At 34.5% G+C, this 23234-nt stretch overlaps 1 protein-coding gene, 1 non-coding gene and 1 pseudogene across 2 annotated transcripts; 2 read left to right on the forward strand and 1 right to left on the reverse strand.

Annotated features, from left to right (window-relative positions):
- The first annotated feature begins 1861 nt into the window (after positions 1-1861).
- Positions 1862-6597, forward strand: LOC139893818 (endoplasmin homolog). Its single transcript, XM_071877009.1, has 15 exons — positions 1862-1999; positions 2423-2543; positions 2715-2868; positions 2962-3042; positions 3126-3237; positions 3343-3469; positions 3562-3700; positions 3800-3926; positions 4012-4211; positions 4340-4555; positions 4645-4810; positions 4902-5043; positions 5337-5487; positions 5593-5997; positions 6141-6597. The coding sequence occupies exons 1-15, from the start codon at positions 1933-1935 to the stop codon at positions 6393-6395; spliced, it is 2463 nt and encodes an 820-aa protein (XP_071733110.1). The 5' UTR covers positions 1862-1932; the 3' UTR covers positions 6396-6597.
- A 3701-nt stretch (positions 6598-10298) lies between these two features.
- Positions 10299-10407, forward strand: LOC139895397 (small nucleolar RNA Z279/snoR105/snoR108). The gene has a single exon (XR_011775850.1). It is a non-coding gene; the product is annotated as a small nucleolar RNA Z279/snoR105/snoR108 (small nucleolar RNA).
- Positions 10408-10600: 193 nt separating this feature from the next.
- On the reverse strand, positions 10601-15372 carry LOC139893819 (protein PSK SIMULATOR 2-like; annotated as a pseudogene).
- Between the last annotated feature and the right edge of the window lie 7862 nt (positions 15373-23234).

Raw genomic sequence — 23234 nt, forward strand, 5'->3', positions numbered from 1 at the left:
TCAGAATCTCCAAAGCATGAATTCTGAGTGACAAATTGATTAGGTTAATTACCCGATTAATTGAGGTTTAGTGTTCAAAAATACGAACCTGAGTTATACTTATCGTTTGCTCGTTATAGGAAGATGAGTAGGTGAAATATAGCCAGGAAACCCAGCTAAATATAAATAATAGAACCATTGCCTCCCTCTGGTAACTTAGACTAACGATTTACGACCTAACGACACCGCACAAACAAAACCGTATGTTTTAGTCATATTAGTTGTCATATTTTTTTTCTCAAGATGTCCCGAATTCATTGTCCACTTCTAAATATGAAAAGTAAATTTAATGAAGTACAAACTAGTAAAGTTAGAAAAAAAATACAAATTAGTATAGCGTGATAATGACATTTCTTAAATTATGTATTTTTTTGTCTAAGGACAATTAATTCGGGACGAAGGAAGTAACAATTTTTTTATATTTCGCTTAATTTATTTGAGGCTTAGTGATAAAACTATACTTGGGGCACGTATCGCTATGAGTTTTCAGAATTTTTTTTGAAAGGCTAGTAGTCGGCATCGAATACTCTCATTTGTCATGCACCCACGCACTTTTGAGAGGAAACTTTAATCACATTGCAGGAACCCGATTCTTAGACCATCCCGAGAGGCAGGCGAACCGAATTTGAATTCCTGAATTGATCCGGAAGAAAACCCCTGGGGGTCAATCTGGAGCTCCATCTTTCAGAAAGATTGGTTAATAGGATGGGCACAACGAGACTCGAACCCATGACCTAAAACCCAAGTCAGACATAAAAAGTGTGAGGATACCATTGAGGCAAGCCTCCAATGGTATTTAAGTTTTTAACTTATAACTTTCATGAAAAGTTTTGTATTTTAATACTATCAAGAACTTTGTTTGATAAAAGGAGCTTAAAGCTTTCGTATGAACGGAAATCATTATCGTTTGACAAAAAACTTATAGTTTTTGTCATTTTACAATTTATTTTAATAATTCTACAGTATTTATTACTTAAATACTTATAAAAAACACAAAGATAAGTTTTTACCTAAAAGTTATCAGTTACTCCACACAAGCTAATTTTACTAAATATAGCTAATTTTACTAAATATACCAATATTACAAATACAAATTTATTGAAATATTTCCTTAATATTTTTCCAACCAATAATCATGCATAGAAGTAGGGGTGTTCATTTTCGGATATCTGAAATTCGGATATCCGAAAATTCGGATAGTGAAAAACCCCATCCGAAATCCAAATCCGAAATTTCGGATATCCGAAATTTCGGATTCGGATATCGGATTATCCGAATATCCGATATTTTTGAAGAACTTCGAATATTTTCGGATAATTTTCGGATATTTCGGATATTTCGGATATTTTTTCGGATTTTTTAGAAATTTTCGGATATTCGGATATCCGAATATCCGAAAATTTTAAAAACTCCATCCGATATCCGAATCCGAAAAATCGGATATTCGATTTTCGGATATCCGAATTTTCGGATATCCGATTTTTCGGATATTTTCGGATTCGGATTTCGGATAATTCGGATTCGGATTTCGGATTCGGATATTTTGAACAACCTTACATAGAAGTGTAAAACACACGCCAATCACCGTTCAAGTCTTCGTTCATGATACACTTCTTCTAGAAACAAAACCCTTTTATTTCCACGTCGCTTGATGCACTATCAACCAATAACACACTGCCACGTAACACTATCGTATAAAATCAACCGTTAGATCTTCCACGTCACCACCACCAACCATCATCCACCCTCCATTCTCGTGGCCTTCCCTCCCCTCTCACACTCTGCACTCTCAGTCTCAGTATAAATAAAAATAAAAAATCCTAACTAAAAATCTCCATATAAAACACACACAAACATTAGATTTATAAACTGTGTATCTATAGATCGATCGCAATGAGGAAGTGGACTCTTCCGTCTGTATTATTTCTGATATGTCTGTTATTCCTTCTTCCAGATCAAGGTACGCTTAAAACTTTGGTTAGGGTTTTTAAATCAGTAATGTTATATGTAATTTGTTATGTGAATTATGTGTTTGTTAGATTAATATCTGTTTATTAAGAAATCAATAGTTTTTTAGTTAAGATTTAGTCTCTACTTGACTTGTTGACTTTAGGGAGTATAATTCATGTTTTGTTATCCGATCATATTCATGTGGTATGCTAATAGATCATAATTAAAAATTGACTGATCTTCAACGCGATTAATGCAAGTTGATCAATGCGTGTGATTACACTTTGGAGTTACTACGCAGTATTACTAGTATGGATAGTACTAATTATCATGCAATTGTTTTCAGTGATTAGTTTAATTTCATTTTTTGGCATCTGAAATTATTTTTTGTAAATGTTCATTTGTTGTGGTTCTAAATTGGTTATTATTACAGGCAGGAAGTTACACGCGAACGCAGAGTCGGATACGGATGAATTGGTGGATCCTCCGAAGATCGAAGATAAGCTTGGTGCTGTTCCACATGGTTTATCAACTGATTCAGATGTTGCCAAGAGGTTTGTTTCTGAAATGTTTATGTGTATTTTAGTATGTATCTAGCTCATACATGCAGTGTTTGGTACCATACTATTGATTAAATCAGGATTTAGCTAGAAGTTGTTGTCTTGACTAGTTGACTGATTGTGATACTATTAGGTATTTTAAGTGTTCTCATTGTCATTGTTCAGGGAGGCTGAATCGATGTCGAGGAAGAGCCTTCGCAGCAATGCGGAGAAGTTCGAGTTTCAGGCTGAAGTATCTCGGCTTATGGACATCCTTATCAACTCTCTTTACAGTAACAAGGACATTTTCTTGAGGGAATTAATCTCCAATGCATCTGATGTAAGTTTTGGATCTCGGGGAGCCTAATTTGGAGCATATCTTAGTGTGATTTTGTTTTTAACTTTTGTTACTTTGTAAACCGAATATTTACAGGCTTTGGACAAAATTAGGTTCCTTTCTCTTACTGATAAGGAGGTTTTGGGCGAAGGTGATGATACCAAGCTTGAGATCCAGGTTTAACTTGTTATAATTGTTTCTTGAATTTAAAAGCTATATTGGAGTTTTGAAATGTGGTTTAAACAACTTTGGTTTTGCAGATTAAGTTAGACAAAGAAAAGAAGATTCTTTCGATTCGTGATAGAGGTGTTGGTATGACAAAGGAGGATCTTATAAAGAACCTGGGAACAATTGCCAAGTCTGGAACTTCAGGTATTGTGTATTTGTGTTTGAGCAGCTTGAATTTGGCCTAAAATGTAAACATGGTACAAGTTAAATTGTATAATAATGATATTGTCCTTTTTTTGTTGTATGCAGCGTTTGTGGAGAAAATGCAGACAGGAGGAGATCTGAACCTAATTGGTCAATTTGGTGTTGGGTTTTATTCTGTATATCTTGTTGCCGACTACGTGGAAGTCATCAGCAAACACAACGATGATATTCAGTATGTCTTATTAGTTTTGTGCCATTATGTTTGTAGTATATCTGAAGTATGCCGACTTTTAGCTTTACTAATTAAATTTCTCGACGCTTTAGATATGTGTGGGAGTCGAAGGCTGATGGTGCCTTCGCTATTTCTGAAGATACGTACAACGAGCCACTTGGCCGTGGTACCGAAATCAGATTGCACCTTAGAGAAGAAGCTGGAGAATACTTAGAAGAGTCAAAATTGAAGGTAATTTATCTGTGTGTGCGTTGTTGAATCAATTCATGTCTTATATGGTGTTAGTTTTGAAATCAGTTTTTAAAATACTTTGTCTGTACATTTTGTCAGGATTTGGTGAAGAAGTATTCCGAATTTATTAACTTCCCGATATACCTGTGGGCCACCAAAGAAGTAGATGTTGAGGTTCCTGCTGAAGAAGATGACTCTAGCGACTCTAGCGATGATGAAGAAAAACGTACGTCTCTTTTAACGTATGACATCTGCATTAAATGTACTGTACAGACCATATTTTAAAATTCTTTGTTTAATGGATTGAGCAGCTGAGTCTACTGAGGAGGGTGAAGAGAAAGAAGAGGAAGATACTGACAAGGATGAAGATGAACAAAAATCAAAGACGAAAACCATTAAGGAAACGACATACGAATGGGAACGTTTGAATGATGTTAAAGCTATTTGGTTAAGAAGTCCAAAGGAGGTGACCGAAGAAGAGTACACAAAATTCTACCACTCTCTCGCTAAGGTAAATCCCCATATATCTCTTGATGTTGCTTCTTGTTTGTTGTAACTATATCGGCTGAAATGACGAAATGGTTCAAGATGGGTTTAAGGCTTTTTTAATGGTATATATATATTTTTTTAATATTACAGGATTTTGGTGATGAGAAGCCAATGGCATGGAGTCACTTTAACGCGGAGGGTGATGTTGAGTTCAAGGCTGTTATGTTTGTGCCCCCTAAGGCCCCTACTGACCTGTACGAGAGTTACTACAACGCCAACAAATCAAACTTGAAGCTTTATGTTAGAAGAGTATTCATCTCGGATGAATTTGACGAGCTTTTACCTAAATATCTAAGTTTCTTGCTGGTAATGTCTTTAACTATCTAATCTATATAATACTCAAATTTGTTTTCTTTTTAGATTTTGTTGGTAACAGTTATCGATTGTTTGATCAGGGTCTTGTTGATTCCGACACATTACCACTTAATGTGTCTCGAGAAATGCTTCAACAACACAGCAGCTTGAAAACAATCAAGAAGAAACTTATCAGGAAGGCTCTTGACATGATTCGTAAACTTGCTGAAGAGGACCCTGATGAATCTCATAACAAAGATAAAGAAGGTAGTTAAAAACCTCAAAGTTTCGCTCACGTATTCTTATCACCGTATGCTAAATCTATTGAGTTTGATATGTAAACTCGTTTTCGTTGCAGAGGTGGAAGAAACAAAGGAGAATGACGAGAAGAGAGGCCAATATACCAAGTTCTGGAATGAATTTGGAAAGTCGGTTAAACTTGGTATCATTGAAGATGCTGCAAATAGGAACCGTTTGGCCAAACTTCTTAGATTTGAGACGTATGATTTTTGACGATTTCTTTTCATTAATGGTTATAACTAGCTTTACCAAAAGTGAAATGACAAAAAGCTATGAGCTTTTTCTCAAAAGCTAGTTCTAGAAGCTTCTAGCTTTGTTCGTTCTTCTAAAAGCTTTAAACTTTTCAAACCAAACAGAACTTTTCATCAAATAATAGTTTTTTCATAGAACCTAGAAAGCTTCTAAAAGCTCCAAAAAGCTCCTTACCAACATGCCCATAATACTTGTATGATATGATAGACCGATATCTTACCTTTCTTTACATATGTTGCAGCACGAAGTCAGATGGCAAACTAACGTCGCTTGAGCAGTACATCTCAAGAATGAAATCCGGACAGAAGGATATCTTTTACATCACCGGCAGCAGCAAGGAACAGCTCGAGAATTCGCCTTTCCTCGAAAGGCTAAAAAAGAAAAACTTTGAGGTATCTTTTATATATATTCCAATTTTTAAATATAATAATTATCTCAGTTTTAATTTTAATTGTGCAATTGCTATAACTGAAAAAAAAATGTTTATTCTTTTGCAGGTGATTCTTTTTACAGATCCAGTGGATGAGTACCTGATGCAATACTTGATGGACTTTGAAGACAAAAAATTCCAAAATGTTTCAAAGGAGGGTTTGAAACTAGGCAAAGATTCAAAAGATAAAGAAGTCAAAGAATCATTCAAAGAGTTGACCAAGTGGTGGAAAGAAACCCTTGCAAGCGAAAACGTCGATGACGTAAAGATCAGTAACCGTTTAGCCGACACGCCTTGTGTAGTCGTGACATCCAAATACGGATGGAGTGCTAATATGGAACGAATCATGCAATCTCAAACTTTATCCGATGCTAGCAAACAAGCGTACATGCGTGGCAAAAGGGTTCTTGAAATTAACGCAAGGCATCCGATTATTAAGGAGCTTCGTGAGAGAGTTGTAAAGGACCCAGAGGTAGGAAATACATATATTAGTAAAAATGTGAAATTACTAAAATACCCCTGCGCATACAACGTTACTGTTCGCAGGGGCATTTTAGTAATTCAACATGGTTCACAATTAGTATAGTGAGTGATTATTTATGTTTTATATTTCAGGATGCTAGTGTAAAGACAACTGCACAACTTATGTACCAAACGGCATTGATGGAGAGTGGATTTATGTTAAGTGACCCCAAGGACTTTGCGTCACGTATATATGATTCTGTGAAGACGAGTCTAAGTATAAGTCCGGATGCATCAGTCGAGGAGGAAGAGGAAGTAGAAGAAGTCCCCGAGGTTGAGAGCATCCCGAAGGAGGAAACTGATTCCACACCCGTAGAAGAAGAAGCGGATATTAAGGATGAATTATAGGTTTTTTGTAATAATTTGTGTTTTTAAACATTTGACTCACATTAGATTTGTATGAACATTTTGGTGTTGGAGACGAGACATTGATACATTGATTTTTCTCTCTGCCTGGAAAATGTAATAGATAAAAGATTAGCAGGAATTTTGTGTCTGTTTGGGTAAAATTAATTAATGCAGGATAGTTTGTTTCGGATAGATTTTGAATTTTTGTCATTTACTTTTTCACATACCACACCTGGTTTTGTAGCGTATTTTAGTCAAAGTGATTAATTAAACTAATTATGTAAGTGTGTTATTAGTTAGTTGATGAATAGTTATTTGCTTATTGAAGCCAAATGGTTATTGGTCAAGCGGAAGTAGAAGTTTTGAGTCTAGGGCTTGACATGTGTAAATATTTGTGAATATTCGTTAGGTTGCAGTTTTGAGTCTAGGGCTTGACATGTGTAAATATTTTTGAATATTCGTTTAGAGTGCGTGAGTTTGTTTTTAAATAACGATTTGGTTAATTGAAAAACTGCACTAAATGAGTTATTCAAGTTTTATGGTTCTTGATTTAGGTTCGTAGTCGATTTGTGTGTGCCGTTTCAGTACGCACGTATATACACGAACAACTCTGTATTAGTTCAGCTGGAATGCTGGATGATGCTAAATCTACCGGCAAAGTCAAAATTTTTTTTTATTGAACTACACAATATTCAGCTTTTTCTAAAGATCCCACTTTTTTTTTTTTTTTTTTTTAAATAGTTACACCAGTAGAAACATTTATGTCTCATTATTGTCGTAGCTTGTTTAAGATTCTCATTACCCAGCACAACCATATTTTTGATATTAACTTAATTAATTAATATTAATATTCGACTGTTGCCTTTCAAAAAAAAATTAATATTAATATTAGGGGAAATGATAGTTACAAAAGCATGTAGCCAACTTCCCTACATGTACTACTAAAAAAGTGCACTTTTTAATGTTTTTTTTTTTTTTTGAAAGGCAAGAACTTCCAAAAACTTTTTAATGTTTTTGGAGTTTGTTTTTCAATTTTTCGACTATGTAAACACAAAATAAAAGAATCCATTCACCATTAACACAATTTCATATCATTTTATACACATGGAAGTTTATATCCTCACTATGCATGTAAACATGTATGCGTAATATAGCATACAATTTTAACTTCACCACACCTTTTATTTATATACAAGACACCAATAATAAATTTAAAACTTTTAGTTACTATGAGAAAATGAAAAAAAAAAAGGGTCAAACATCAAAAAGTGCACTTTTTTAGTACTATATGTAGGGAAGTTGGCTACATGCTTTTGTAGCTATCAATAATAATAATACTCCGTCATATGGTCTTCATAATCATAAAATAATATTTTTTCACTAAAAATAAAATTAATAATTAAGATCAGATACTGAGTAAAATGAAAATTGTTTTATAAGATAAATAAATAATAAATAATATTTTTATAAGAAGAAATTTTTTAACATACACAATACTTAAAGTCAAAGTGAAAAATAAAACCTCTAAATGTAAAAGGAAAACATAAATGTTAGATAAACGTAAAATTAAATAATATTTGTATACGTAAAGTCGTAAACGAAAAATGTAAACGAAAAAAACCTAAACAAAAAACGTTAATTTTTTAAAAAACAACAAAGATCGTGTGCCTCGTTGTACAAGTAAAATGAAATAAATAAAAAGTGGCGGTCCATGAAAATAAAATTGTTGGATCAGGTTAAAATAAATAAACATCTGATATGGTCAATAAAGTAAGGTGAAGTTTGTATATAACAAAAAATAATTAAAGCAACTATACCTTTATAAAAAAAAAAAAAAAAAAAAAAAAAAAAAAAAAAAAAAAAAAAAAAGAATGAGCGAATACTCATTCATAGCCAATAGGATGATGGTATGTGACCAAAGACATCTAAGTTTCCTTTATTTATTTATTTATTTTTTTATCTAACCAAAGACATAAGAGATGATTAGCAGATCTTGCTAGACGTATGGGATGTAAAGCCGGGAAATTTCCTTTTATTTACCTCGGTCTTCCTATTGGTGCAAAAATGAAGAAATTGAGCGATTGGGCGCCGGTAATTGATAAATTCAAAAAAAAATTATCGGCTTGGAAAATGAAAACGTTGTCCTATGGTGGAAGATTGGTTCTTTTAAAATCGGTTCTTAGTAGTCTTCCTTTGTATTACTTCTCGCTCTTTCGTACCCCGCCTTGTGTGCTTAAATTACTCGAGAGTGTGAGACGCATTTTCTTTTGGGGAGGGGATCTTACGAGCTCTAAAATGTCTTGGGTTAAATGGGAATCTATTCTTTTACCTTACGGGTCGGGCGGGCTAAATATTGGGTCGTTAAAAAGCAAAAACCTAGCCCTTTTGGGCAAATGGTGGTGGAGGTTTAAAACCGAATCCAATAGCTTATGGACCAAAATTATTCGTAGCATATATGGAATTGACGGACGCTTGCGGTCGGGAGGTGGGCATGACCATCTTTCGGCCTCAGGTACTTGGAACAACATAATTCTTGCAGGTAACAAAATTGAGGAAGCTCAAGTGCCTTTCATTCAATCTTTTCAAAAATCAATCGGTGACGGAAGATCGACTTTATTTTGGAAGGACATTTGGTGTGGTTCGGTGTGTTTCAAAGACTCGTTTCCAAGGCTTTATAGGCTTGATTGCAACAAAGATGCGATGGTAAGAGACAGAATTATAGTAGACGACATCAACAGAGATAGAAACATGGCAGATGGCATCGGCAACAATTCGGGCAGTTTCAATTGGTGCTGGTCACGCGAACCAAGGGGTCGTACAGCGGGTGAATTCGATGATCTGTGCAGATTGCTTCGATCATTTTCGTTGGACTTTAATGTTGGCGAATCTTGGACGTGGAATCTTGCTAGCAATGGCGTTTTCACTGTTAAAAGACTCGCATATCTTATCGATCAGCAGGTTCTTAACACTTCAAATCTTGTTTCTCAACAAACCTTACGTAACAATCTCATTCCTAAAAAAGTAGAAATTTATGTTTGGAGACTTTTGAAAAAAAGAATACCGGTTCGGGTTGAACTAGACAAAAGGGGTGTGGATTTACATACTATTCGTTGTCCCGTTTATGATGAAGATCTTGAATCGGTCGAGCATTCCTTAATTTCCTGCAAATTCTCGCTTGATGTATGGACTAGGATCTTCAAATGGTGGAACTTTGCTTCGTTTTCAAGTCTAAGTTTTAATGATATTCTTCATGGAATTTCGTCAAGCAACATGTCTAATCTCGGGAAGAAAATTTGGCAAGCCGTGGAGTGGGTATGCGCGTACTACATTTGGAAGAATCGTAATATGGTGGTGTTCAATAACAAAGGTTGGACTACACCGGTTGCGATTACTGAAATTCAGCTCAAATCTTTTGAGTGGATCTCGAATAGAATCAAAGGCAAAAGCATCGATTGGCATACTTGGCTCACAAATCCTTCTTTTTTCTTAGATAGCTAAGTAGTGTTTTCTTTTTTTTCGTTGTTCGTTTTGTCTCGGCTTTATTTTGCCGATCTTCTTATTGTATTTTCGTTGGTGCTTGGTAATATAATTCCTTCTTGCTTTTCAAAAAAAAAAAAGAGATGATTAGCAGATTTCGTATAAACATAACTTATATCGGTTCAAATGAAATGTTATGAAACATCACTGTTTATTATTTAATTTATTTGTACACAACAAATAAGAATGCGAAGTTGCGTATAATATATGCTGATATATATGCAAGAGAAACATATAAATGAAGAAAATGAGGTGGTGAGTTGGTCCCATATCGAAATAAGAAGAAAAGGGAGAGGTTGGGACGGTGTTTTAAATAGAGATTAAGGGTGTATTTATAAAAATATGATCCTTCAGGCAAGTTTTAATGGGAAGTGATGAGTGGTCATTACTTGCATTATTTAAATATGCAAGATGGGGTGTCTGCCTAAAGCCTTACGACAATTAGGCACCTCCATTCTTAAACACATCTGATCCCTATTTTACATCGTTTTTTTTTTTTTTTTTTTTCAATTCTGAGAAAAAAATAGTCTTTTTATTTTCTTAAAATTTTATTTTGTTTATTTAAATTTAAATTATTTATCTTTTGTTGTAAACATTTATCGCTATAATTAATTTTTTTTTAAAATCAAGTTCTTTTATATGAAACATGTATACAAGTCTACAAAATATTTTACTTGTTAAAAAATACTTTTCGCCAAAACAATAAAAGAACTTATTGGACTCACTTCATACAAGAGAGTGTATATGCAAGCATATGTAGTATATGTTAACAATCGCATAGGATGTGTACCACCATCTCAAACTGTTGTACCCAACCTATCCATAATGTTATTTTCAAATGCTTGAAATCAACACGAAAACCTTGCACTAGAAATATGTACCGACGGCTTAAAAATTTGTACTTAAACCATCCAAAACGTCATATCAACATTTGTGTATCCCGCTTCCCTCCTTGGAGAGCTTCCCATACTTCGACTCGATACAAAAACATAACCTCTCCCCTTCTTCGTTACAACAACGAATTCTTGACTTTTGCTAATTCCTGGAACCAACATTTTCCGTTTCATAACTTTTTCCAAAAGATGTCGACCTTCTAAAGATATTTGGACCCTTTGTGGTTTACCGTTAGTTTTTGTTGACGTAAAAGGAGATGATCGTTGAGGTGGAGCGTATTTTGGAACCTTGTCTCTGAATCTGACTAGACTTATTAAACGGTGAAGCAAAATAATTAAATCAAGAATGTATTGGTCCATCTTCTGTTTATCAGCATGATATGGAGATGAACAATATTATTACTCCCGGCTGTCTTCTTCCCAAACCCGTTACTGATAAAAATTAAAAAATTATAGAAAATAAATTAATTTTAAATGACAAAAAATTAAGAAGAGATGGAGCTTAGAATAAGTGGTTTACCCTGTGTTTGCCCATTCTTCAACCCATCCGAAACCTTGATGAGCTCTGTAATTAAAAAATCACATAATATTAATAAAAATCCAAAATAAACGAAATTGTTTACTGAACAAAATAATATTATTTTGTGTAAATGTAAAACGTACTTGGTAGTATCTGTAGCTACTGGAACGAGCCATTGAAGTGTTTTTTCCATTTCCGCCTTAATTTGAGGCATCTGAAAAAAGAAACTTTTTCTGTAATGATTGGTAGTGTGAAATTTTTGCTCATTTTTTTTTAAAGGCGGTTTTGTTTTTTGCGCATTATATAGTAGATATAAGGCTTACCACTTCTTTGGGATCGAGCGATTGTAAACGAGAACGTAAAGCGGCCTTGACACTTGCAGGCAAGCCGTTATATAAATTGTCCCTTATATTAGAAGGTAACGAGATGGGTCGAGATGCCTGGATTAGTTAAAAACGGTATGTTAACTGATGAACAGTAATAATAAAAACATGCAAAAGAAAGAATTATAAATAGAGAGCCGCTTACAATGTTATCCATCTGAGTGACTAAATTGGCATAATGTAAAGCAAGACCTGCAGCACCGAGCGTTTCCGACTTTTTATGAGCCTCCTTCACTTTCTTTATTAAATTTGGATCCAAAACAAAGCAACAAAAAAATGTAAGACACATTAATATTATCTCTGAATAATAAATAATAATATTTCCTGCGCATTTTAAGTTGGTGAGAAAATTATAAAATACTAATACCATTCTCTTCAAAAGCCTCGACTATTGCTTGATGGATATAGGTAACAACATCTACAAGCTTCTCCACAATCTAGCAAAATCAAAGCGAAAAACTTACACATTAGCGAGAATCAATATAAATAATTCATTTCCAATGCAAATGTGTAGTTAATATAAGTTGGTAAAACACCTCTTCGAGACTTTTAGACCAAAGAGATTTCTTTTTCAGGCCCCGCACGAGTTTTTTTTTGGTGCTTTACGTCATTATGTAAGATTGTGAGACTTTCTCCTAAAATGGAAACAAGGATGAGATGTAAACCAATATAATCAACCACATTTAATGGATCTTTAATTTGTCAAAATAAAATATTGAGTGCCGTTCTACTAGAACAAATCATAACAATCTAACCTTTACGAGGAAGATGCAAAGATTCCACATCTTCGAGCTTACGTCGGTAATCTTGCTCGAATCTATCTAAAGCATGATACTCATGGTATAATTCCTGCAAAATAGCTAAAGTTGTTAGCAACTTTTACAAAAGGCATAAGAACTAGATAGACTTAATTAAAAAAAATAAACATAGTGACAAGAAGAATGCAACTTACAGAAGTATACTGAGCAAGATTGGTTAGTTCATGCATAGTGATTTCAGCCTCTTCTTTAAACTGTTTGTCATTTACGAGATCCAAGTCCAACCTTATCCATCAACAATCATAATTTAGTTCCACTATCATAAATGTTAGAGGTAGCAAAATGGGTGGGTCAACATATCAAAATGGGTTTAGGTACAGATAAGGTTAGGTATGCATTAACATATTTTGTCCAATTCGTAACATCTTATCCATATATCTATCTATACACATGATGTATCGTGTTTATGTCCTAAATTGTAACTCCAGTATCACTTAAACTAAATTGGTTTGCTTTAACTATCAATGTAGAATATCTAGAATACTATATTGCTAATAATTTTGAAACTCAACGCAAGTAGTGATCGCGCATTGGTTGGTAAACAATATGTTTGTAGCTTCTCATATCTATAAATAGCATCATATGTAACTATATAAATTAAAAAACATTGAGTCATTGCATTAATTGCAAACTCAAAACTTCAAAATAAGATGAAATGCCTAACTACTCAATACTTAATAGTGCGTGTTTAAAGGTTTTTCAATTTTTTTTTTAAGGTTATTGATTTAATTCCTATATACTTATCTCAAGCCCGCTAGATGCACATACGGCTATCATTGATAAAATAACAGTGCCAACAATAAATTTTCATATTCCCTTGCAAGGGTATGCTGTATCAAATATATAATTTGCATTAAATATAAACTTAGTGACTTAGTGTGACTTTCAACCCATTTGATACCCCATATTTCTTACCCAAATTATTAGTTTTACCTATTTAATATAAAAAATAACCAGAATTGACTCATCCAAAAGTAAATTGGTCACAAATAGCCACCTCTAATAGATGTCAATATATATTACGTAGTATAAGATTGGCAATCAGGTAACATAAAGTAACAGTTTTACCTTGAAAAGAAACGATCCAAATTATGCCACTGTGGATCTTTGCACATATCTCCAAACCGAACAACCTCTCTTGGAAAAACATCAAGTTCTTCCCTACAAAATGATAAATAAAACGTACTATAAGACGAATATATAAGTAGTAAAATTAAAACGATAATAATGCAAAATATTTGACAAGCTGCGACCTCTTGTCAGAAGCTGCAATACGTAACAACTCCTTTGTGTCAGTAGACACTAAAAGTTGCACTCCTTCCGAATGCATAATCTCTTTCTTAAGAATCTGAATACTTTCTTCGGAAATCAATTGCATCAAATTAGACCCTTTAACAATCGTATTAGCTACTTCAAATGCCAAAATCGATACTTTATTTCCTCGTAAAGCTATATTCGATACAAATCCACTAGGAGCGTTCAAATTTGTCATACTGCTACCTAATGTGTCTAAAACTTCAAGACCTACATTACCAGTTTTTCCAAAAAATGTACTCACTTGAGGCACCTACCAAAATTTTTAAAACAAAAACCGTTTTAATACAATAACAAAACCATCTATGCAAAAAATATGTCATAAAGCAGTGAACTTTAGAATCGTGTTACGAAACTAACTAACAATCTCATACATTCACACATACAAGGTTCCAACAAGCGCATGATTTGTAATTTCTTAAAATGTATCAACCACTTCAATTGACACACATAAATATATGAAATTTAAGAAAAAATTTCAACTTATATGTTTTAAATTCAAAATTTTACTGAATTTATTCTTCTTATTTCGTGGCTCTATTGAGTCGAACTTGACTGACTCCTAGAGCCTAAATTAAATTTCATGCAGGATTTAAAACCCATGGAAATTTGATTCTACCATTTTCGTGGCGTCTATTATTATTTTTATTTTTTATTTTTTTTAAAAACTTTTTCCTACTCTCTCGGAAGCAATCTCTTTATCCGTTGAATAAAGAGAGGGATGACTTTTTCTACTCTTGAGAGTGTTTCACTCTAGGTGGAGAAATGACTTGTCTTTATTCTCGGATAAGGGAAGGATTGTCTCCTCCTCCTCCTCCTCCCCTCCTCCTCCTCCTCCTCCTCCTCCTCCCCCCCCCCCCCCCCCCCCCTCTCCTCCTCCTCCTCCTCCTCCTCCTCCTCCTCAACCTCCCCCTCCCCCTCCCCCTCCTCCCCCTCCTCCCCCTCCTCCTCCTCCTCCTCCTCTTATTTGATTCAAACTTCACTTTACATACACAATGAAAGGTTCTAACAAGAACCGCAAAAACGCCGAGAATTGCGACAACTGTTCAATTACATGTTAATTCGCACCTAAATCCATCGAAACATTAATGGAGAATTGATAATGATATCTTTTATTAATTTTCAAATATTACAAAAATTACCTACTTGTTAATTCAAATAATAATATTTAATATATAATATATGTAGGGACAGAGTTATATGTGAATCATACCTTGCTAACCCTAGCAGGAGTAGATGGTTTCAGTTCTCTTGAAATTGAAAAAACAGTTCACCAGAATCATAAGATGTAATCCTTCCATTATAAAAATCATCATCATTACCATTATCATTATCATCATCATGATGTGCATAATTATCATCATCATGCTCATTTTTCTTCTTCTTCATCTGATGATTACCAAAACTTTTCATTGATTTTAACTTTCCTGAAAACCCTACATTACCGTTATCACTGCCGTACTCCGCCACCGCGCTCTAGTTCATCGTCCCACCGGTACACACACCTCCCATTATTACACAATCAATTGGAGTAAAAAAAAAAAAAATTAGTTATATTTAACTGTTCAACATGGTAAAATGTACAAAGAATTGATAAATTAGGGCTCTATTTCAGAATTTGGGGGAAATTGAGATTTATGATGACAGAAAAACAAAAAACAAGAATATGAAGATTGAAGAGTTTGACTATTATTTCTAATATATATTTAAATTTGTATTTTGTTCTCTCTCAAAAATTTGGAGTTTTATTAAATTTTGTTCTATCTAAAATTTCCATATTTTTTCTACCAAATTTTGTATTTAGGGCCCCACAATTGCTTTCCAAGGGTTTTAAGAGTAAGATTTATCAAAGTCTTTGTTCACTTTTTTTTTAGTTTTGACTACATTTTCTACTCTCTATTTTTTCTTTCTTTTTGAAAGGCAAACTCACACATCCACATATACTAACACGAATATGTACATTACAAAAATGTCATAAACAGTATTCGAATCCTCAACCTCAAGGTTATAAAAGTGACCTCGATACCGCCAAACCATTTTCTATTCTCTATTACACAACATAGGTGCAACTAAACATAGGTGATAGGTGGTACTTAAATTATCAATAGGAACGGTCCAGTGCTCAGCAAATAATGCAGAACTTATTTTTTGGGGTAAGTAAGGAAATCCTTCTATGAACGAGTACATTGGCTCCCCAATAGAAGGTAAAACCTCGAGTAATCAAGCTCCCCGAGTGCGAGACCTGGTACCGGGTGAATTGCGCATTATGCGCACCTTCTAGTCACACTCCCTTTTTGAACAATTTGACATAGCTAGAAATTGAACCCAGGTGGTGTGTTTCATTGGGCAACTCGATGGCCACTCAGGCAAGCCTGAATGGTTTATGTAGAACTTATTTCACTACATTTTATTTGTAGAACGTATCTTTTTCATAATTCTACCATTATTGTCACCTAAATAATGTTAGTTGAGTTAATGATAAAATAAAATAACTCTCATAAGCTTGAAATAACTATCGAGAATGATATCATATACAAGATTTACACAATTTACTTCTATGTTAACCTTAAATTACATGTAAGTTTTATCTACGAACACCACCATCAACTTCACATGTTACAAGTGCAACTTTCAGTGGGAGGTACGATCACAATACCAAGACCATGTGCAACTTTCACTGCTGATATCTACGAACACCATCATCAACTTCACCATTTAACTGGACGGACGAACTAGTGACTTGTACTTTAAAATTTTATTAATGAGAGGATTGATCACACGGCCAAGACTTGATGAAAATTTTGAACACTAGTTACGTTATCGGAAGGTACGATCAATGTGCACTTTTAGTTAAGTAATAAACGATCGGTGTAATTTTTATAAGATAATAATGAGTGATATTCCATGGAATTCATATGGACAATCCCATGCAATAATAAATAATTTCGAAATATTAAAAATAATTGGTATAGTTTCATAAAAAAATATGAACAATTGGTAAATTTTACTCTAATATAATACGAGTACTATAATTATTATCTTAATGTGTATGGAGTAATTAACAACATTTGACTTGTGCTTGTTATAATTCAGTAGGCTTATAACTACCTTTAGTGGTTTGATTCTTGATGTTATAATTTAGTAGGCTTATAACTACCTTTAGTGGTTTGATTCTTGATTAAGAATGCTAATAATGAAGTGTAAGAACAAAGATGATAATGGAGAGAAAGAAAGAAACACTTTGCAAGTGTGAGAAAATGGTGCAAGTTTAATGCTTGCATTCATGGCTATTTATAGCAAAAATATCACAAGTTTAGGTAATACAATAATATTACTTTTGTGTATCAATAATTGACTATCCATTTATATATATATTTATATATTATAACACTCCCCCTTGGATAACAATTTTGTTTGTTGAAGATCAACTGTAAGTTACTGCCTCGTTAAAAACCTTGCTAAAGAAAACCCAGTGGGAAAAAAACTTTAGCTAAGGGAAAAAGAGTGCAGCATGGAGTTGACTCCCCCTCAAGTAGACATCGCTTCAGTTGTTACATCTTTGAACATGTCTCATACCAATGTTATGAACGTGTGTTCTGAAAATAGCAGTTGGAAGTGCTTTCGTGAAAAGATCAGTAGAGTTTTTGTTGGATTGAACATATCTCATTTCAATCTCGTTGTCCTTAATGAGATTTTGAGTGTATGAGAAGAATCTAGGAGGTATGTGTTTGGTTCGGTCACTTTCGATATACCCTTCTTTCATCTGTGCTATGCAAGCTGCATTATCTTCATAGATAATTGTTGGACTTTTATCGCGTTCTAGTCCACAAGAATCAGTAATGATTTGTGTCATTGATCTCAACCAAAAACATTCCCGAGTAGCTTCATGTAATGCAATCACTTCGGCATGATTTGATGATGTAGCAACAAGTGTTTGTTTTTGAGAACGCCATGATATTGCAGTACCTCCATTTAGAAATACATATCCAGTTTGAGATTTAGCTTTATGTGGATCAGATAAATAAGCTGCATCAGCATAACCAACCAAATCTTGTTTTGATTCGTTAGAATAAAATAATCCTAAATCAGTAGTTCCTCGAAGGTATCGAAATATGTGTTTGATCCCATTCCAGTGTCTTTTGGTAGGAGCAGAGCTGAACCTTGCCAACAAATTAACTGCAAAAGAAATGTCAGGTCTTGTACAATTTGTAAGATACATAAGAGCTCCAATTGCACTAAGATATGGTACTTCTGGTCCAAGAATATCTTCATGATCTTCACATGGACGAAATGGATCAGTTTCAACATTGAGTGATCTAACAACCATAGGAGTACTTAATGGTTTTGCCTTGTCCATATTGAAACGTTTCAGAATCTTTTTAGTATATGTTGTTTGATGTACAAGTAAACCATTAGGCATATGCTCAATTTGTAAACCAAGGCAATACTTGGTTTTTCCGAGATCTTTCATTTCAAATTCTTTCTTTAGAAGTTGAATGGCTTCATGGATCTCTTTATTTGTACCTATGATGTTAAGATCATCAACATAAACAGCTATGATCACATATCCGGATGTTGTTTTCTTAATGAAAAAACAAGGACAAGTAAGGTTATTTGTATACCCTTTGCTTATCAAGTAATCACTTAATCGGTTATACCACATACGTCCCGATTGTTTTAACCCATATAAAGATCTTTGTAATTTAATCGAATACATTTCTTTGGGTTTTGCATTTGATGCTTCTGGTACCTTAAATCCTTCAGGTATCTTCATATATATATCACTATCAAGTGATCCATATAGATAAGCAGTCACAACATTCATGAGATGCATTTCTAAATTTTTAGAAACTGCCAGGCTGATTAAGTATCTAAAAGTAATTGCATCCATAACAGGGGAATAAGTTTTTTCATAATCAATTTCCGGTCTTTGAGAAAAACCTTGAGCTACAAGTCTAGCTTTATACCTTGTAACTTCATTTTTCTCATTTCTTTTTCGGACAAAAATCCATCTGTATCCTACAGGTTTCACATCTTTAGGAGTGAAAATGATGGATCCGAAAACTTTTCTTTTATTGAGTGATTCTAATTCAGCTCGTATTGCTTCTTTCCATTGAGCCCAATCATGTCTATTTTGACATTCAACCATAGATGTTGGTTCTGGATCATCATCATTATTCATGATATCATATGCAACATTAAATGAAAATTTCTCATCAAGATTTTTCATTTCATTTCGGTTCCATAATATTTTTGAATGTGCATAATTGATTGCAATTTCTGTATTGACATCATCAATCTCCTCTGCAGTAGGAGTACTGATTTGTGGTTCTTCTTGAACACTTTCTTTTACCTTATTATCAGCTGATTTTCTTTTTCGAGGATTTTTATCTTTGGAACCAACTGGTCTCCCACGTTTCAGACGTGGCATATGTAGCGACCCCGACAAATCGTCAAGTGAAGGCGTCGACTACGTAGGTCCCATTACCTGGTCATAAGTCTTTAAAACAGACGTTTGACCCAAAATATGTCGCATCAATTCAAGTGTAAAGATTGTTTCAAAGTTTACAAAGATAATTGACCACAAGTTAAGTTACAACGTTATAAGTACAAATGAAAACTATGCGACACAGTTTAAATAAGTTCAAAAGATGCTCCAAAATGCATGTATACTCGACATCCAAGCAAGTATCAAAAGAGTGCGGAAGCATGTATCACTAAGCATTCAAAACCTGAGAAAACATAGAAGAATCTGTCAACGAAAACGTTGGTGAAATCATAGGTTTAGTAAGTATTAAACGTTGTTTTTGAACCACAAGATTTTGTATTTCCATAACGTAGATTATCCAAATCATTTGCATTCCAAAAGTGTTGTTATACGCGAGCACTCAATTATCAAAACTTAACCAACGTTACCCCATCACACAGTGCTAGAACCCACACTAAAACACAAAAATATATTTCATCCGCATAACGGTAGCGAACCGTCCGAATGAGGGTTTGTTAAACCCGTATGGCCACACAATATAAGTTCTCGCTTACACCCTGCAAGTGTAACTAATGATAATCGAATTGAGGCATTTTTGTTCTAACTCGCACGTGGAATGTTTGTTTTCACACTTGTGTTCAAAACATAAAAGTAAGTAGTACAAGATGTAACAAAGTATATGTTTTCTCAGCCCACGATTTAAAAGTATAAAAGTTGTTGAAAAGGTGGGACTATGATCTCACCTTGAGCGCAAGAGTTAATAAAGTACTTCAACGAGTAAACGTGCAAAGAACAATACTAGTCTCGACCTAAACAATTAGGTTGTATCAATAACGATAGTCACGAAAGGTCAAAGTTGTTCAATTAGTCCTATGGCTCGTTACGACTCGATTATGTAGCATGTGAAATCAAATTGTCAAGTTTCATGCAAGGTACAAGTATATAAACAAGTTAGGAGGGTTGCATAATCATTTGGTTAAGTTTGACAAAAAGTCAAACTTTGGTCGGTCAAAGTCAACAAAAAGTCAACACGTTCGGGTCGGGTCCCGGACAAATTTTCTATGCTAATTATTCATATACAAGTATATTAAAACAAGTTTCATGTGAATCGGAGGTCGGTAACTAGTCAAACATTTCGCGTGAATTGGGACCAAGAGGTCAGAATCTGTCCAGCATAATCTGCGCGCCGCGCGGGTAAGGGGCGCGCCGCGCCACCACCTGTACAGACATTTTTCTGTTTTGCAAAACTATGCACGAGCCAAAATCAATTTTAACACAAAACTTGACCCGCAAACACTTATAATGCCTATCATATATCGTTGGAAAGGTATTTTGACGAGGAATACAACTAAGCATTTATGGTCCAACAATAACATCATTTACAATAGCCGAAATCTCATCAAGCGAACAATAAAAGTCCATTTCCTAAGTTTTAAGTTCATCAATTGCATTTTGAGTTTCGGGAAACCAATTCACACATATGATATGCCGTTTTGAAGGTAATGAAGCATACATTACTACTAAACACTAACAATTAACATTCCATGACATTCAAGCATCCAAAAATTCATGTCAAGAACTATCAAACCCTAGTCAAACATCTCAAAATCAATAATCATGTTTTTGAAGTTTTCTTAATCAACCTACACATCAATTTGAAGCTAATGATGCTAGTAACACATTTAATACATGAACTTTAACAATTAAACAACTTTTAATCATCCAAAATCAAAGATTAAGCAAGCAATTTTCATATTCAAGCTAGTTACACCAAAAACAACAAATCGAGCATACAAATTACATACACGACATCACAATGAGCCATAGACACTAACTAACACCATTTCAAGTCAAAAAACAAGAATTTAGAGAAATCTAGAGTTTTAGAAATGTTACCCAAACTTGATGATATTGGTATCAAAATGTAGAGGATGAAGAGAGGATCACGAAAATGTAATTTGTTTTGATGTTTGCTTCTCCAATCGGATTTAGATGATGATTTTATGTTTGAGGGTTTTGAGTTCAAAAATGGGAAGTAGAGAGAAAGAGGAGGATGAAGGTGGGAGGTGGAGATGAAATGAATGGATGTGGTAAGTGGGTTGACTAGTTGACCTAGTCAACTAGTTTGCCCATTTGGCAATCTCGGTCCCTCGAGTTTCAAAGCGGGTGCGGGAATTAACCCAACGAATATTTTAAAAACGTTCGAGTAACGGATGACTTTATAATTAGATAACGAGAATATTATGAACGTTAGTTAACGAAAGATACAAATTTGAATAACGAAAGATATTATATAAAAAAAAAAAAGACGGTGTTAAAATAAATTAAACGGAAAATCACGGGATGTTACATTATCCACACCTCAAAAGAAATTTCGTCCCGAAATTTAGTTGGAAGTAATAGTCGATGTCTCTTACTCGAGACTTAGTGTAGTAACTCTACGAATGATTGAAGGTACTTTCTTGGACATTCCACGAATCCGGATAGTCGGGGTGTTACGTTGTATTAGGGCTTGGTTTTTACGATCCCTGGTTTCAACTGGTTTTCCTATGAAGAGAAGTTTGTCATCGATAGTTGATGTATCTAGCAGGATTGCACGTTCCTGTTCCGCAGGACACGTTTCTAAGTTTGTTACATGGTACACAGGGTAAGCGGAAACTTAATTGAGTCAGAAGTTCCAAACGGTAGGAAGCGGTTCCAATACGCCCCAAGGTTTCAAAAGGGTTAACGTGTCGCGAGTTTAACTTTCCCTGATTCCCGAAACGGATTACACCTTTCCAAGGTGCGGGTTCTCAATATTGCACTGTTACAGGGATTTTGTGAGGTTTTCATCTAAGTTTGGTATAACTCTTTTGGTGACTATGGGTTGTCTCGAGCCCTTCTCGGACTTGAATGATCTCAATTGTTGTTTCTTGATTGAGTTCAGATTCTGTGTTTTGTTTGCCACATGCGTTGGTTAAATGAACAGGGGTACGACATTAGCGGTCATATAGGGTTTCGGAAAGTGCGGGTGAACACACGAGTGGTAACTACTGTTGTACGAGTGATCTACTAAAGGTGACAATACGAGTTTGTGACATGTCTTTCCAAGACGTAAATCGTTCGTTTGCTCGGTTCATCGGTTTGTGGGTGGTACGTGGTACTCATGTCTAAGCGGGTCTCCAGGGTTTCTTGTAAAACTAGAAGTGAAACGAGTATTTCGATACGGAATAATTGATAAGGATACACCGTGTTGGAATAGAATCTCTTAAGATATGTTTGAACAAGTTAGTTAGGGTTCAAAAAAAAAATGTTCGTTAGGACTATTCACCCTCGTGGCGAATACTAATGTAATGTGGGGAGTTTCTCTATCCATGGAGAAATGTTACAAGGAGTTTCCTTAAACGGAAATGCGAGCGATAAAGATAGGAGTGAAATGAGGACTGAGAATAGGATGAGCTTACATCTCGAGGTTGCCATAACGTGCCTCTAGTTGTCGAAAATTGAAGTCTGGAAGAGAAACAAGATAGTACACGTAATTGTATAGTTCGGGGTTGAATAATAGTTGGCCGATTATCAGAAACACAAGGACGTTAAGTCAAAGAAGAGTGAAGTATCGTTGGATTGTGTGTTATCTTAATTTCCAGTAATATCAGACGGTAACGGTGAAATAACAGAGGTATGTAGTGTGGTACGTGATGACAAGAATATTGATCGGATCCACAATTTAGTATTCGAATTCTTCGTGCAAAATAACGAATTTTAGTTACGTAAATTTTGAGTCGAGAGAGTATGCCTTTCGGCGTTCATGTAGAAATATTTCCATGTTTGAGTTCCATCTGTTGCTATACGATTTTAACTAGAAATGTTGGTGTGAAGAATCACGCTCAAGGTTCGAACACGGAGA

The sequence above is a fragment of the Rutidosis leptorrhynchoides genome, chromosome 2 (genome assembly GCF_046630445.1).
Source record: "Rutidosis leptorrhynchoides isolate AG116_Rl617_1_P2 chromosome 2, CSIRO_AGI_Rlap_v1, whole genome shotgun sequence".
In the NCBI taxonomy this organism is placed as follows: Eukaryota; Viridiplantae; Streptophyta; class Magnoliopsida; order Asterales; family Asteraceae; genus Rutidosis; species Rutidosis leptorrhynchoides.

Excerpts from the sequence above, each read along its gene's own strand:
- LOC139893818 (XM_071877009.1), top strand. The coding sequence starts at position 1,933 with ATGAGGAAGTGGACTCTTCCGTCTGTATTATTTCTGATATGTCTGTTA. Across the intron at positions 4,212-4,339 it reads TCTACCACTCTCTCGCTAAG|GATTTTGGTGATGAGAAGCC; the intron begins GTAAATCCCCAT and ends TTAATATTACAG. Across the intron at positions 5,998-6,140 it reads GAGTTGTAAAGGACCCAGAG|GATGCTAGTGTAAAGACAAC; the intron begins GTAGGAAATACA and ends TTTATATTTCAG.